The sequence below is a fragment of the Crinia signifera genome, chromosome 7 (genome assembly GCF_055691185.1).
Source record: "Crinia signifera chromosome 7, ASM5569118v1, whole genome shotgun sequence".
In the NCBI taxonomy this organism is placed as follows: domain Eukaryota; kingdom Metazoa; phylum Chordata; class Amphibia; order Anura; family Myobatrachidae; genus Crinia; species Crinia signifera.
The window spans coordinates 115,121,558-115,139,853 of NC_139223.1; the positions used below are offsets into that span (position 1 = coordinate 115,121,558).

Here is an 18,296-nt window from a genome sequence, read left to right on the forward strand (position 1 = left end):
CTGAACAATGTTAACATCTTGTATAACATAATCTTCCTTTTGGTTTATGTTAGTTTGTGACAATCTTTCTGTCCTGTCAATCTATTACAGATAATTGTGATGATCCGCTGGTATCCATGCTCCCAGTGTCGGCATTTGACAGCTCCTCAGAACTTTACACTGGTTCCAGTCACAGCAATGCGAAGATTAACAGTCAACACGGTAAGAATCCTGTCTGTGGTGTCTGTCACCATCCTAGTGAGTGGCTAATAATGGTCTCATCATAACTGAATTTCAGGAAAAATTTGTACAAACATATATTATAATTTTTTTTTTAATCTTAGAGCAAGCTAATATAAGTTGTAATTTCAAGAATTTCTATTTTGCTTCTTAAGAACAAAAACAAACCTTTTGTTAATGACAAATTGAATTTGCTATACAATGAACTTGTATACAAATCTACTTTCCAGGGCAAATTAAGCTTATTTTAAGGTATATTTTTAAGTGGGAAATGTGGACTAATACACTACTAGGCGATCATATTCCAAGCGGTGCTTACTTACCTCTCCAGAGTTCTGCAACTGCTTGTGCCACAGACAGATTGCAGACATACGCGTGTCATTAATGTCATACGTACCTCTCCAGAGTTCTGAAACTGCTTGTGCCACAGACAGATTGCAGACATACGCGTGTCTTTAATGTCATACATACCTCTCCAGAGTTCTGAAACTGCTTGTGCCACAGACAGATTGCAGACATACGCGTGTCTTTAATGTCATACATACCTCTCCAGAGTTCTGTAACTGCTTGTGCCACAGACAGATTGCAGACATACGCGTGTCTTTAATGTCATACATACCTCTCCAGAGTTCTGTAACTGCTTGTGCCACAGACAGATTGCAGACATACGCGTGTCTTTAATGTCATACATACCTCTCCAGAGTTCTGTAACTGCTTGTGCCACAGACAGATTGCAGACATACGCGTGTCTTTAATGTCATACATACCTCTCCAGAGATCTGTAACTGCTTGTGCCACAGACAGATTGCAGACAGACATGTGTCCTTAATGTCATACATACCTCTCCAGAGTTCTGTAACTGCTTGTGCCACAGACAGATTGCAGACATACGCGTGTCATTAATGTCATACGTACCTCTCCAGAGTTCTGAAACTGCTTGTGCCACAGACAGATTGCAGACATACGCGTGTCTTTAATGTCATACATACCTCTCCAGAGATCTGTAACTGCTTGTGCCACAGACAGATTGCAGACATACGCGTGTCTTTAATGTCATACATACCTCTCCAGAGTTCTGTAACTGCTTGTGCCACAGACAGATTGCAGACATACGCGTGTCTTTAATGTCATACATACCTCTCCAGAGTTCTGTAACTGCTTGTGCCACAGACAGATTGCAGACATACGCGTGTCTTTAATGTCATACATACCTCTCCAGAGATCTGTAACTGCTTGTGCCACAGACAGATTGCAGACAGACATGTGTCCTTAATGTCATACATACCTCTCCAGAGTTCTGTAACTGCTTGTGCCACAGACAGATTGCAGACATACGCGTGTCATTAATGTCATACGTACCTCTCCAGAGTTCTGAAACTGCTTGTGCCACAGACAGATTGCAGACATACGCGTGTCTTTAATGTCATACATACCTCTCCAGAGATCTGTAACTGCTTGTGCCACAGACAGATTGCAGACATACGCGTGTCATTAATGTCATACGTACCTCTCCAGAGATCTGTAACTGCTTGTGCCACAGACAGATTGCAGACATACGCGTGTCTTTAATGTCATACATACCTCTCCAGAGTTCTGTAACTGATTGTGCCACAGACAGATTGCAGACATACGCGTGTCTTTAATGTCATACATACCTCTCCAGAGTTCTGTAACTGCTTGTGCCACAGACAGATTGCAGACATACGCGTGTCTTTAATGTCATACATACCTCTCCAGAGATCTGTAACTGCTTGTGCCACAGACAGATTGCAGACATACGCGTGTCTTTAATGTCATACATACCTCTCCAGAGATCTGTAACTGCTTGTGCCACAGACAGATTGCAGACATACGCGTGTCTTTAATGTCATACATACCTCTCCAGAGTTCTGTAACTGATTGTGCCACAGACAGATTGCAGACATACGCGTGTCTTTAATGTCATACATACCTCTCCAGAGTTCTGTAACTGCTTGTGCCACAGACAGATTGCAGACATACGCGTGTCTTTAATGTCATACATACCTCTCCAGGGTTCTGTAACTGCTTGTGCCACAGATTGTAGACATACGCGTGTCTTTAATGTCATACATACCTCTCCAGGGTTCTGTAACTGCTTGTGCCACAGATTGTAGACATACGCGTGTCTTTAATGTCATACATACCTCTCCAGAGTTCTGTAACTGCTTGTGCCACAGATTGCAGACATACGCTTGTCTTTAATGTCATACATACCTCTCCAGAGTTCTGTAACTGCTTGTGCCACAGATTGCAGACATACGCGTGTATTTAATGTCATACATACCTCTCCAGAGTTCTGTAACTGATTGTGCATTGTGACAGATTGCAGCCAGTAATCACTGAGGAAATGATGTGTGGGAGGAGGGCGCACATTGTACACTCATTTCTTGACTACTTACCCACCTGGAGTCCTGAGTCGGTGACTCCAGCTCTGCTGAGCTGGGTAGAGAGGCAGCTGCAGCGGCATCTATGCATGAAAATATTGTAACTGGGGTGCAGCAAAATGGCATGCAGGTGTTCAGGACTGAGGAGTCAAAATTTGATCTATCTGGTTGTAACAAAGGCAGTTTGTTCGCCGAAGGGCTGGACAGTGGTAAATAATAAGGGGGAAATTTACTAAACGAAATTTGTAAAAAAAATTGGTGTATTTGTATCCAGAAATACACTTATTTTTGACATTTACTATCCCGAAAATATGGCAATTCATATTCGTATTGATAGCACATCAATACGACTACGAATTGTAGTATTTTCGGGATAGTAAATGTCAAAAATAAGTGTATTTCTGGATACAAATACATCTATTATTTTACAAATTTCCTTTAGTAATTTCCCCCCTAAGTGTCTGCAGGCAACAGTGAAGCATATTGGAGGATCCTTGCAAGTTTGAGGCTAGTAAGGATTAATTGGGTCCTCAATGCTGAGAAATACAGTCATGCAATATTGTCCATGGAAGTTAGGTAATCAGGCAAGCCATCAGGGGAGGGACTGGGGGGACTCCAGTCCTGAGCTCAGACAGAAATGGGGCCCGGGACTGGAATATATAAAGTATAATTTGTCATGAACAATGCTCACATTTCCCATGAAGTAATGTAGAGGTTGAGTGGTGCGGCCAGTGCTGCGAACAACGGAGGTCTCACTATGCAAGCCGGGGGTTCAAGAAGGGAAAAATGGGCCCTGTATTTTATCAGTCCTGGGTCCTGTGTTTCTGATGGCAGTCCTGGTAACAATTGTAGCATGCATTACATACAAAGTCATGTTGAACATGGTGCTGGTTATTTACAATATAATCTATATTCGTGCAGCTGTATCTATGCAGAAGTCACATTTTTATCAGGATTACTAACAGACATTCCAGGCTGCATCAGTCTGATGTAATTGCATTAAGGAACCTTATTGTTCATGATATTTCCTATTATATAATGTCAGGTACATTGTAATCAGTCACAATGTATAGTGTATTGTAGCACTCGAGTGTCAGATAATGCTGCACTGGTAGAATAGCTTATCTGCACAATGCATACATAACACTCCCTTGTGATTTATTCCTATCACGGCTTTCAAGTCTGTGTTATTCAGGCTCTCCAGAAAAATGGATTATAGTGACCTAGACTGCAGTTACATTAACAACTGATTACTGCAACAACCCTCTTGGATTTGAAACTCAGATCCCCTTCTTGCAGTACTCCCTCCTTGAAATAAGGAAACCTTCTGGGTTCTAGTGTCTGTTTTATCCCCTTAGATTACACACTTCTTACATTCCTTAAATAGTTTACAAGAAATATAACTATGTAGTTTTAAGAACTGCAGCTGGATTGTAGATTTCAATTCTCAGTGGGTAGCAACATGCAGTTTGGGCTGAAAGTCCTCCTCCATAACAGAAGTGTACTTAGCCAGTTTTACATTCTAGTTGTCCATTGTCAGCATACACAGGAACAGTGACAGATTGTAATAACCACACCATATTGTGGCTTTTCCCATTTGGTCTGTAACTAGAACATTACTAGTATTTGGCATCTGAGACAGGATGCATTACAGTATTTTTACCTAACTAATACCTAGGTGTCGCCCATATTTGGTGAGGGAAAAAACTAGTCTTCTTAGATTTGGCTGGAAAGGGAAACTAATAAAGATGCCAACCATCTACATCAATGGCCTATAAAACCAGAAATCCAAGCTCCCTGGGTGCTAGTGTATGGGGAATATTGGACAGTGTGAGCCTAAACCATAAAGTTGAGGGGAAAATCTCCTACATGCCACCAATCTAATGCTGTACAATTAGCCTAGTGCATGTTTGTGCAGCTAGAATGCAAGCTGGCCTAAGGCTTGAATGTCAATGATAGCTACAGTAAATGGCCTCTACTGTGAAAACCCACCAGGACTAATGTCAGACACATTATATATATATATATATATATATATATATATATATTTATGTACAGTAGGTCGGTGGGGATAGACCGGCACTCAGACGTTGCTCTCTTAGTTCAGTTGGTGTGTGCCCTCAACAATAATTGTAGAAACAAAGGAAGAAGAAGTGGCAGTCCACGGAATTAATCACAATTTTTATATTAATGAGATTACATGTACACAATACATCAACGTTTCAGGGCTGACAAGCCCTTTTATCAAGACCGTACATGCATAAAAAACGAATGTATCATCAACATTTGTTTTTAATGCATGTACTGTCTTGATAAAAGGGCTTGTCAGCCCTTAAATGTTGACATGTGCACATGTCATTAATATAATGCTTTGCCTGACTCTGACCTTTGGAGAACCCTGTCTGGCCAGATCACGAACATTTTCTTAAAAAAGTCTTTGATATACCAACAATAACTACTTACAGTGGACAGAGGTTATTTTTACTTTGTGCGTATTCTTTCAGATGAAAAATGTGTGGATACAAAAAGAGTTTCTGAGCATGACCCCAAGTTATCAAAATTAGCCATTAAATTACTAATATAAATCTGGCATATGAATGATAGAGACAGGGTTCAGAATAATTAAAATGGGTGACATATATGCACATTGCAGCCCTAACAAGTGCAAATATCATAAAATGCAAGATAAATTGGGGTTCACAAGCAAGCTGCATACCTGTTGCAGTATACAAATATATTGTAAACACTGTATATTAACACTATGCAACATGTCTGTACATATATTTTAATGGCCAGCGATTTAGATACAGTCAGGAACCTCCTTATTACAAGTAAAAATTAGTTAAATACTGTGTTGCGGAGGAGCTGAAGTAGTATTGCTGGAATATGGTGGAAGGTACAGGTTGAGTATCTCTTATCCAAAATGCTCGGGGCCAGAAGAATTTTAGATAACGGATTATTTTGTATTTTGGAATATTTTTATATTTCAATTATGTATCTTGCGGTATATTGCATTCATGTTGTATAAGCACATCAATCACATGAAATACACACAAATATATTTTATTTGTGCATGAAACAAGGTTTTAAAACATGAAACAGAGTTTTTATACTATCTCAGGTACAGAATTTAAATGCCAAGCAAACATGTCCTTGCACATATTTAGTGCCCACTAGTGCCAGTTACAGATGTAGCCAGTAGGTTTTTAGCAAAAAATATCAAATAAAAGTACAGTACATTTTGGAGACTATGGTTTTCGGAATAATTTGGATAAGGGATATTTGGATAAGGGATACTCAACCTGTATAGCCAATTACTAAAATGTGCAAGATGGCAGCCCGCTTCCTTTTGACATGACTCCTCCTACTGGACATTGGGAACCAATTTTCATATGACAAATTCTGAATAATTTCCAGAGTCAGTTTTAATGACCAATCTACCTCCTAATCATCATATTGAAAATGCATTGAAGCCAACGCATGCACACAACAGCACTGTGGGAGATTTGTGAGGAAAGACTGCACTGACCGCCAAACTTTAATATAGGGCCCATAGGTGCTGATTCTGTGGGTGCTTGAGGGCCCGAGCACCCACAGAAATTGATGAGCACCCACCCGCTCAGCAGCGGCCCACTTGCTTGTGTCCCACTGCACTCCCCCTCCCTCGTCGCTGGCACAGGTACTGTGTGGGCATTTATGTACCTGCACTGTGGGGGCATTTATCTATTTGACACTGTTGCCATAATTTGAATATTGGAGACAACTGTGCTGCGTAATATTTTGTAGCCACACTGTGGGGGCATTTATGTATTTGACACTGTTGCCATAATTTGAATATTGGAGACAACTGTGCTGCGTAATATTTTGTAGCAACGCCCCTTTCCAATGAAGCCACTCCCCTATATTTTTGGCTTGAGCACCCACCAGCAAAAACATAAATAGGCACCTAAGATAGGGCCTATCAATGTAGATTTGCTCTCATGTATATAGGCATATCAATAATGTGTCCAGGCCGTTCAATGTACGCAGTCCTTTTGATGCATTGGAACCCACTCTAAACACAGTTCCCTTACTGAATAAACTTAAAATGCAGATGGCGCTGATGAAATGTGCTGGCATCATTTTACTTTAATATACACATGCACAGTAGGCTCTGACACAATGCCACTCTACCCAAAACACACACTTTTGCCTGGAAGGGGGCGTGCTTGGATACTACACAGGCCCCTACCTTGTAAGCTACCCTGCATACAGAGGTTGCTTTTATGTATTTTGAAAGCATTGTCCTATTTTTGTTTTTGTACATTTACATAATCATATGTCTGACAATGTAGAACATTCGGAGCCTTAGGAAAGCGAACAGATGGGTAAACACAATGAAATGAATCAGCAACTTCCATTAAAATAAAAAAGAGGTTTCAGTTGGTTTCTAAATATCCCCCATCCTCAGGTCAGCAGCGCTGCATTTGGCATGGCACAAAGCAAATAAAATAATAAAGGGTCTTTGATTTGCACAATAAAGTCTCTCATGCCATGTACTTATTCCACAGTATTTGTCAATGAAACTCACAAATACACGTATATTGACACTTGTCCACTTATACCATATTTATTCTTTGCAATCTTCAGTGGCACGTCAGTGGTCATTTACTAAAATGCAATGATGTAAAAAGCAGCTAAAACAGTTTACCGTCTTACTGAAAGTCTGTCACTGTTCCCGACTAGTGACTTAAAACCATAGATTGTAAGGGGATGCGGTCATTTGGTCTACTGCATTATGGTCGACAGTCATTAGGTCGAATCCATTAGGTCGACATGCTAAAAGGTTGACATGACTCTAGGTCGACATGGGAAAAGGTCGACATGATTCTAGTTCGAAAGGTCATTAGTTCGACAGGTCATTAGTTCGACAAGGTCATTAGTTCGACATTGTCTATGTCGACATTCACAAGGTCGACATGGAGTTTTTCACTGTTTTTTGAGCCAACATGTGCCGACAGGCGGTATTTCATGCCCTACCATCCACTAGGGCGTGGTGGGAGAATAAAATAGTGTGCCGAGCGTAGCGAGGCACCGTGCCCGACGCATAGCGAGCGCAGCGAGCGATGCGAGGGGATGCAGTGCACTTTAAACTGTGTCCATGTCGACTGTGTTGACATTCAGGTAAAAAAACAGTGACAAACCCCATGTCGACCTTGTGAATGTCGACATAGACAATGTCGAACTAATGACCTTGTCGAACTAATGACCTGTCGAACTAATGACCTTTCGACCTAGAATCATGTCGACCTTTTCCCATGTCGACCTATAATCATGTCGACCTTTTAGCATGTCGACCTAATGGATTCGACCTAATGACTTTCTACCATAATGCAATAGACCAAATGATCCCAACCCATTGTAAGTTACCGCTTGTTTGTGCATTGCAAATGCACAATAGGAGCACATGCACCTGCCAAAATGCATTTGTGTTCTGTCTTCTGACTCAGCCATCAGCATTACAGGATGCCATCGGTAGCTGCCACTCACTGTTGGCATCTGACTGGTCTATGGCCAACACTATTCCTGACTTCCTCGTCTTTAGGCGCCCTGTAAAATAAAATAAAAAGGTTGAACTTCTGGAGTGACATCTGTGGTTCGTTATACTGGGCAGGGGCAATTAATACAAGAAGAGCAAAGCATAAAACCCTCTCAATAAACAATTACCTTATTCAATACTTAGACAATAATATAATAGTATCCATTTTGACAATAATAAATTACTTGAGCATAGGGATATCTCAATATCCATTACTCCTTATGTTACTTCTGTATGTGAAGCTTATTATTACATTTCATATAGGGCTGTCTCTAACATTATGCAGCTGCCTAGGATGCTGAGATATGGAGGTCACAGTATTCTGCCTTTCTCAAAATTACAGATGTCTATGAGGAAGAAATCCTTGTTGTACACAATACAGGTGGCAGCTGTGGAACTTCTAAGCCTTTACCTTCACACTTTCACTAGAGAGGCTGGAAAGTGGGTGATAGTGTGGGAAGTGGGGGCAGCAGTAAAGTTGAAGTTTTGCCTAAGTTGCTGAGCAATAGAATAATGACAACAATAGGTGTTATACACACAGGCGCACAGTGTAACCTTTTCCACAGTCAAAATAAATTAAACAAGGTCACCGTAATTCACTTGATGAACAATGATGATAATGCAATAGCAGGGTTCAAAACCTGAAATGATAGCCGCCCATTCACACAGTATATGTGACATAGGGGGCAAAGCATAGAAAGGAAATAGTGCAGATTAATCTTTGATTAAAATATGATTTAATAACGGTCCACACTTACAGGAGTAGACGTATAAAACAGCATAAAAGATATCCCCAAGGGGCAAACAGCTGGGCAAAAGATGGTAACAGCGGGCTCGAATAAAGGTCCCACATACAAGTCCGGAACAAGTGATGGAGTCCTAGGATCGGCACCGCGATGTCCACGCTGTTGTTGTACGGTATAAAAAACGGACTCTATCAGTATACACACCTGACGAAGGAAGATACTGAAACGCATTGAGTGTGACCGGTATCCCCATTTGAGAAGGAAGCCTACAGCGTGGACATCGCGGTGCCGATCCTAGGACTCCATCACTTGTTCCGGACTTGTATGTGGGACCTTTATTCGAGCCCGCTGCTACCATCTTTTGCCCAGCTGTTTGCCCCTTGGGGATATCTTTTATGCTGTTTTATACGTCTACTCCTGTAAGTGTGGACCGTTATTAAATCATATTTTAATCAACGATTAATCTGCACTATTTCCTTTCTATGCTTTGCCCCCTATGTCACATATACTGTGTGAATAGGCGGCTATCGTTTCAGGTTTTGAACCATGCTATTGCATTATCATCATTGTTCATCAAGTGAATTACGGTGACCTTGTTTAATTTATTTTGACTGTGGAAAAGGTTACACTGTGCGCCTGTGTGTATAACACCTATTGTTGTCGTTATTCTATTGCTCTTGGAGTATTTCTGGATGTTTACCCTTTTTTGGTGATATATATATATATGTGTGGCTGCACTTTGTTTAATTGCGCACTTCTGTGGTACCTCCAATTCTTTCTAGGTTGCTGAGCAGCCTTACACTGCATAAATGTGTCCCATTAAAAGTGTAAGAGCGGACTCAAAGGCAGGGCCGGACTGGCCATCTGGCCCTTCTGGCAAATGCCAGAAGGGCTGATTGCCAGGTGGGCTGAAATTGTCCTGTGCGAGCGGCCACCAGTCTCTGACTGGTCTGCAGAAACATGGCCGCCGGCCTCCTGCACTGAGGACATTTCTAGTGCAGGAGGCCACTACAGAGACAGTGGGGCTGTGGGAATAGCCATGTGCACAGGGGTGCCGGGGGTGCACAGGCACCTCCTAATGACTGTCACTCCCCGCACGATAGGAGCACCTCCTAGTGACTGTGGTCAACGCACGTCTGGGAGGAAGTACCGGGTCGCGACTCCCCAGTCCCCACACAATGCTGCTGCCGTTCAGAGGGGGGAGTGTTCTGCGATTTGCGGGTAATAAGGGGGTGGGGCTTAATGCCGAGAAATGCTCGCCCCATCAGAGATACCTCCTCGGCTGGATCAGGACACTACAGGTAGTGTGCCCTCCCCCCGGCCCCAGGCCTCTCCCTAACACTCTCCCTCTCTCTCTAACACTCTGTCCCCCTCCCTATGACACTATGCTCTACCTGACACTGCTCCCCCTCTCTATGGCACTATGCTCCCCCCTCCCTCTCCATGGCACTCTGCCCTCTATCCCTGACACTGCTCCCCTTCTCCCCATGCCACTCCATCCCCCCCTCTCCATGGCACTCTGCCACCTATCTCTGACACTGCTCCCCCTCTCCCTGACACTGCTTCCCCCTCTCTCTGACATTGCCCCCCTCTCTCTGACACTCTGCCCCCCTCTCTCTGACACTGCTCCCCCTCTCTCTGACACTGCTCCCCCCTCTCTGACACTGCCCCCCTCTCTGCCTGTCCATGTCCAGCCAGTCCCAGTGTGCCCAGTCCAGTGCCCCAGTAATTCAAGGGCAAGTGCAGTGCTACTGTGCTCCAGGCTACAGCCCTGTGTGTGCTGTCCCAGAATCCTCCTGAGCCCTCTAAACATGTAATCCCCCATGGCATCGAGCATGAAAGCCCTGGCATCAAGCATGAAACCCCTAGCAATTAGCATGTAGGTAAGCAACACTTATGTGGCATCATATGTAATATCCCTTATGGTGTGTGGTATAATATGTGATGTAATGGGCATTACGGCATGTGGCATAATGAACTTCACGTGTGTCAAATAATGTGTAATGATTAGCATCTCGGTCTGAGGCGTAATGGGCATCACAGTGTGAGGCACATTGTGTAATGAGCATCATGGTGTGAGACGCAACATACAGTATAATGGGCATTATGTTGTGTAATGTGTAAAGGGCATTACGGTGTGTGGTGGAATGGGCATCATGGTGTAAGGTGTAATGGGCATTACGATGTGAGGCGTAATGTGTATCATTGTGTGAGGCATAATGTATAATGGGCATCACAATGTAAGGTGTAATGGGCAGCACGGTCTGAGGCACAACGTGTAATGGGCATCACAGTGTAAGGTGCAAAAATGTAATGGGCATTATGGTGTGTGGCATAATGTATAATGAACATTACGGTGTGTGGCTTAATGTGTAATGAACATTACGGTATGTGGCGTAATGTGTAATGAACATTACGGTGTGTGGTGTAATGTGTAATGGGTATTAGGGTGTGAGACATAATGTTTAATGGGGCATTATGGATGTGTGGCATACTATGTAATGGGTGTGTGACAGGGGCGGATTGGTAATGAAATCCGGCCCAGTAAACAACTGGAAGCAGTTGGGGGGGGGGGTTGCTACCGCTACTGCCCGGTGTGTTAACGCTACTGCCCGGGGGTGGATGCTAACGCTACTGCCGGGGTGGGTGATATAACGCTACTGATCTCGGCGCGTGGTAATGTTACTGCCCGGGGGGTGGGGGAAACGCTACTGCCCGGGGGGTGGGGTGAAAACGCTACTGACCATGGGGGGAGAGACACACGCAGGTTCCATGATAAATCCGTGCTGTAGCTGCTTCCGACGTCACCGAACAGCGACCAGCAGCCGCATCCTGGTTACAAAGGGCAGCACAGCCCTAATCAAATATGGCTGCTGCATATATTCCTTGCAGGATGACGCCAGCACCGGCCCTGGTAGAACAGTCGTCGGCCCAGCCAGGGTAAAATCTGCACCGGCCCACCAGGATATGGCCCGGTTTCCCGGTATGCCAATCCGCCCCTGGTGTGTGATGTGTAATAGGAATTATGGTGTAAATGTCTAACGATTGTGTCGTATTCTGTAATGGTCATTACAGTGTGTTCCATAATGTGTAATGGGCATTACGGTGTGTTCCAGAATGTGTAATGCCTCCTTTTTCTAATGCCACACCTCCTTTCCATAAGACCACGCCCTAAGGGCCGATTTCTGATCCCAGTCTGAGTAAAAATGTATGTGTGTCTATCAGTACAGATGTGAATTACCCCCATAATGCAACATATTCACCCTATTATCTCGTTTTGAATAACTTGTTCTACAAAACAAAGTGTAGGTAAAACAGCATTTCTGATTCATATGTTGCTCCAAATACTTCTCTCCTCATCCCACCTGTCTCTGCAAAAGTCCCCTCTGCATACCATGCTACATTGCTCCAAAGCTTTGCACTGTTGTAGTAGGCTAGGTGGTCCAGATTTTCAGATGAGACCAAAGCTGAGTTTGCACTAATAATTCATTACCCATTTTATTCCTACTAAATGCATATAAAGGTAGATGAAAAATTTAAGTGAATGTACGTTTTTTTTAGAATTATTATTCCTTTTCCACCATTAAACCATATGTCCCATTTGCTGCTTTGAAACATTTGACTTTTGAACTGAGCATGTGATGTCACGTTACCTTATTGGTCAGTCCACGTCACTTGTCTAGTCTGCTGACCCTGTGCCCCTGAAATAGGTCCCCAACAGCTCTGTGAATGGTGTCACATGTCCATTTCCAAATGTAACCTGCAATAAGCTCTCTAGAAAACTGAACCAATTCACACAGACAAGTGATTGAGAAAATGTTAATTGCCAGTGAATAGACCACTTAAGGAAATTCAATATGCTTGATTTGATAATTGTTTTTGTTGTGCAGAAAATTACAGTGCAAAACAATGCAATGATTATACTCTGCCACTGTGATAGTCTGTACTTATCTGTTTTATGTTTATTGTTATAGGAGCTGGTGGCTGGTCCCCACAGGAGTCTAACACAAACCAATGGTTACAGATTGACCTAAAAGAAAGATTTGATATCACAGGGGCAGCCACACAAGGCAGATATGGAAGCTCAGACTGGGTAACACGTTTTAGCGTTATGTTCAGCGATACAGGACGTAACTGGAGACCATATCACCATGACAACACCATCTGGGTAGGACTTCAAGCTTTATTTGCATTCTACTTTAGACAGATGGACAATTTAAAGGACTGTTTTGTTTAGAGGGTTTTTTTTGGTCATAATATTTTGTATCGATCATCTACTGTATGATGTTGAGCTGCTTTTTCTTTTCACGGTTTTGTATATGTTTCATGTATTTTCTATGGATTACAGAAAGCATGGGATTTATTTTTTGTCGGATATTTTTCCTCTCTGAATAAATCAAAGCAGTCCTATAATTTAAGTTACACTTTTGGTTTTACATTTATACACATTGGACAGGTAACAGTGCCCCAGTTTTCAGCAAGACTGTGAATTCGCTCGCTGGGAAGTGAGATGATCTCCTAATGGCTCAGCCACCATATTGTGCACACAGACACCCACTGCCAGAGACTCACAGCTGCCTCTTACCCACATAAGTGGTCCTCAGGCAACCTTAATTTGTCTTAGACTGATCTGCTGTCCTAAGACACTGGAGCCCTTCCAGGAGCAAACAAATTCATTTATCAATCGCTCTGCATGTATAGTGCAATTTTAGTGCATGCTCAGTGGCAAATAAAATGAACTCAACTGCATCCGTCATTGACATTGTGTGCACCTATGAATGCGGCCCATTGGGTTGTAGAAGATAATTTATCTTAGCAGAGCTATAATAACCCATGACAAGGTCCCATGGCTTTCAAGTACTTTATGTTCCCTCCTGGGCCTTTAATGTTTCGGTACTTGTTTCCTAGAACGGTGCCCAGATTTCCTACCTACGCTAACATAGGGAATCGCATCACATGGGCCATTATAGCGGCATGCGATGCGATGCGATTTTTTTATGTAATTTTTTCAATGCTCTGTGTACCCCACTGTATCGCATCTCATTGCATCGCACCTCCCACAAAATCTTATAGGGTGTGCAATGCCATTATATTAGGTATACAATAATATAATTGTATCAGTCCTAAAAAGATGTTTTACGCACCCCCCACTATCCATCCGCTATCCACGAAGCGTGGCAAGCGGCGGTGGAACGCGTCCTTCGACGTTTTCATTCCCCCACTATCCACGACGGCGTGGAGTTGATGCTATATAGTGTGGCGAGCACAGCGAGCCACCGAGCATGAAGCGTGGCGAGCGGATGCGGACTACTTTACATGTATTCCGCATCCGCTCGCCACGCTTCTGGCTCGGTAGCTCGCTGCGCTCGTCACACTATATAACATCAACTCCACGCCGATGTGGATAGTTGGGGTATGAAAAAGTCGGAGGACGCGTTCTGCCGCCCCTCGCGGATTTTGCGGGAGATGCGATGCGATGAGATGCAATACAGTGGGGTACACAGAGCAGTGAATAAATTACATGAAAAAATCGCATCGCACATCGCATGGCACTGAAATGGCTCATGCGATGCGATGCGATGTGATGTGATTTCACTACGCAGAATAGCCCACTAAGCAAATAGCTTTGTGGGCGCCGTTCTAGGAAACAAGTACCAAAGTTCCAATTTACTGTGACATCAGAGCTTATGCTACCATTTATATTTTCTGTATTCACATAGATGCCGATACCCAGTTGAAATAAGGCTGCTGACCTGTGTACTCACAGCGCAATCATTCTTCCTTTACTTTTCTCTTTTAAAAGCTACTGCACTATTGGTCCAAAGTCTTACTGCCCCTTATTGTCTCCAAAAGAGTCAGCTGACTACAAATGATCCTTGTTACAGCAAAAAGTCAGCTGACTAGAAATGTGCCTTACTACGGCACAGAGTGCAAAGTGCTTGTAACTATTGGAGCCCTAAAACACAGGTTACATTGTCTCACCAAAAATAAAAATGACAGGCCCTTGGTCACTGCAGGGCACTTCAGCTTAATCAGCCTAATGGATAATACAGCCCTGTATCTAAACATGCGCTGTGAGCTAATGGAACAAAATTGTTTCTCAGAAGTCTTGCACATAAAGCTGTATATATGGTTTCTTCAGGGGACATTTATGTGACCTTTTCCAGATAACAAGTAGAGGTATTGCGATAGAACCAACCAGATTCCAGGTATTATTTTATAGTATGTACATGGTAATCTTATTGGCTCTTCTTGGCCTCTTTAAAAGTTTATTTTTTTTATCTTCCTAGTATTAATCTCAACATACGACAGGCTCCGTTATGTATTATTGCTGAGTATTTTTTGAGTAATGCCAGTGATAACAATAAAACTTAATAGAAACATGTTATTATCAGGACTCTTCTTAAATTAAGTGCAACTGGAAAAAAAAAATCAGTTTGGGTAATTAAGTATTTGCTTATCGCTAATATTTCCTCTCACACTTGTAGCCACAGTATTTAATATACTGTACACAAACTACATTATTACAAGAGTAATGTTGTGGCCGCTGCTAAAAGCTGCACTTTATATTCTTGTATTCATCAGAAACAAACTAAATGGAACATTTCTACTAGCTAAAATGTATATGGGAATATTTGATTCAATGCAGTTTATAATGCTGTACATTTAAATAGACTGTGAAAGGAGAAGGGCATTAATTATGCAGCATTAAGTCTTTTAAAGACATTGTTCTGTCCTGCACCTCCCACGCTATTATGCTAAATGATATGTAAGAGCTTTTGCCACACACTTAGAGACTTGTGTCTGAACTGCACTTACTTTCACCCTCATGAAATATATGGGGTTCTCCTTTCAATGTATACACCGTTCACTGTAATACTGTAATTCAGCTCATAACCTGTAAAAGGACAAGTATTTAATGAACTTTGGGCCTGATTCAAACTCAATTGTACTTTTGTGAGACTTTGCAAAAGTACAATTGCTGGCGCCAATTAAAGCTGGATGGCGTATCCCCTTTATTTTTTCAAATACTGCAAAATGATCAGGGGAAATGAACGATTTAGAATTATAATATATGAGAGTTGTGATTTAAAATGGTACTTATATGTTAGTTGGGCGCCCACTATAGTTAGTACGCTCATACCCCCACTATCCAGGTCGGCATGGAGTTGACTTTATAAAGTGTGGCGAGCGCAGCGAGCCACCGAGACCGAAGCGTGGCGAGCGTACACGTAAAACTAAGCAAATAGCTTACTGGCCACCCAACTAACATATAAGTACCTTTAAAATATTTATTCAAAATGTATTCATCATAAACTGCAGATAAATTTGAGATTTGATTAATATTTTTAAATTTTGGGAAATAGTTTCATACTGAAATTGCCAAATGTCACCTTTAAGTAGAAGTGATGCAAACGAGTGATGCTCCAAGATGTATATTTTTACTAGTCATCAAACAACAGCGCAAAAATTAAACAACGAATAATAAAAACACTTTTTGAATGTAAAATAAATATTTAGCCTATTAAAGTGTTATATATATATATATATATATATATATATATACACACATATATATATATATATATATATATATATATATATATATATATATATATATATATATATATATATATATATAGTACCCGGTATCCACTGGCCACCTGACCTGTGGAATGTGCGGCACTCACGGATTTGGATGAAAGTTCTTTATATCATCATAAAAAATACAAGTGACATCATGAGGGTTCCATCAACGTTTCAAGGCTAGATAGCCTTTTCATCAGGATGTGCCCAATGTGTATAAAGTGCCTGTGCAGAGAATAGAAGAACAGGCAGGTCCTGACGAAGCTCACTAGCGAAGTGTACACAGACCGTACACTCAGTGGTGTGCTCCCACTTCCCCTCTCCCTCATGATTGCATTTTGATCTGTTTTTTTATTTCCTTAGCGGTATTGGTGGTAGCGTGTATCAGCACACACTGTGGCGAGTAAGCGCGGAGTACCATACCTGACTCCGGCGCTGTATACATTAGCTGATCTGTCTTTAGCTGCATGCTGTACAGAAAGCCGGTCACGTCACTATAGGCAGACGCGACTAGCGGGCGCAGTGCATTAGATAGCAGACTGCGAATCCCGCTGTCCCGTCCGACAGACCGGGCTTACAGCACTTAGCTTACCGCCTACCTGACTTGCCCGTCTAAACTAATAGTGACTCATACAGTTTATCCCTTATAAGGCTTCAGCACTATCGGGCCTTGCACCCCAGTAACAGAGAGTATTTGCACTCCCCTGACTATATACTAACCGCTATGATATGTGGATCCATGAATTGATGGCTATCCCCACATGCTATATTTAGACGGTTGTTTTCAGAAGTTATTGGGCATACCCAGGGTTACCGCTAATAAGTCCATGCACCGAATCACAACTGACTGGTACTATTTGGAGTAACCAGATTGACTTACAGATAAAAAGTGCACAAAACACAAATATTGTGAAAAAATTAAAATTTATTGTAAAAATAGTAGGAAGTGGGACCCCACGGTCTGAGGGATATCTTTATCCTTTTTTTATGTCTATGTTACATGTTTGTATTGTGTCTTTTTTAAATTTTCCCAAACGTTCTTAAGATATAATAATTAAAGGTTATATTTTAATTCCCTCCTTTCTCTTTGGTGCATCACAAAGTGACATTCTGGGCCAAATGTAATAGGGTGAGAGTTTCAGAAAGTGAGAGATTCTGGGAGAGTTTTCCCCTTTTTTTTTGAAGCAGCAATCAATTACACTGCAAAACCATGTCGATTTTTCCATGTAATTGATTGCTGCTTTAAAAAACATGTGCAAACTCTCCCAAAATCTCTCACTTTTTGAAACTATCACCCCATTACATTTGGCCCTCTCTCTTTTTCTTGTTCTTCAAGAATTTGTTCTTTGCCTTGGTCCTGGACAACCGACCTAGGGCACTCATGCAAGTGCTGTGTGGCATCCCAGGGTGCCAAGGCACACAGTTTGGGAGCCACTGGTCAGTGGCGTAACTATAAATACAGAACCCCCAGGCCGGAATTATCTGCAGCACCCCCCCTGTAAAATAAAGCCTGCCCTCCCCAACCCTGCTTTACCCCGCTGGTGCTTCTTGCCGCCGCTGGGTGTGTGGCCGGGACACGCTGCGCAGATGTACTTGACTGCAGTCCCAGCTGGCTCCTGATAATGGCAGAAATTGATCTCACAAAATGTCCGCCCCCTTACAGCAGACACTATTTGAGTATGCTCGAATAGCCTCCTCTAGCATTCTCAAAAGTGTCTGCTGTAAGGGGGTGGACATTTTGTGAAAGTTATTTTTGCCATT

At 42.3% G+C, this 18,296-nt stretch overlaps 1 protein-coding gene across 2 annotated transcripts in view; it reads left to right on the forward strand.

Annotated features, from left to right (window-relative positions):
* The window catches only part of CNTNAP5 (contactin associated protein family member 5), a 469,403-nt gene that overhangs the window by 76,507 nt on the left and 374,600 nt on the right, over positions 1-18,296 (forward strand). For both annotated transcript variants that reach the window (XR_014450796.1, XM_083153658.1), the window contains exons 2-3: positions 91-201; positions 12,923-13,116. Coding sequence is in view for 1 of the 2 variants with exons in the window: in XM_083153658.1 (XP_083009784.1) it covers positions 91-201; positions 12,923-13,116 (305 nt within the window). In the remaining variant the exon portion in view is untranslated. The remainder of the gene's footprint in view (positions 1-90; positions 202-12,922; positions 13,117-18,296) is intronic.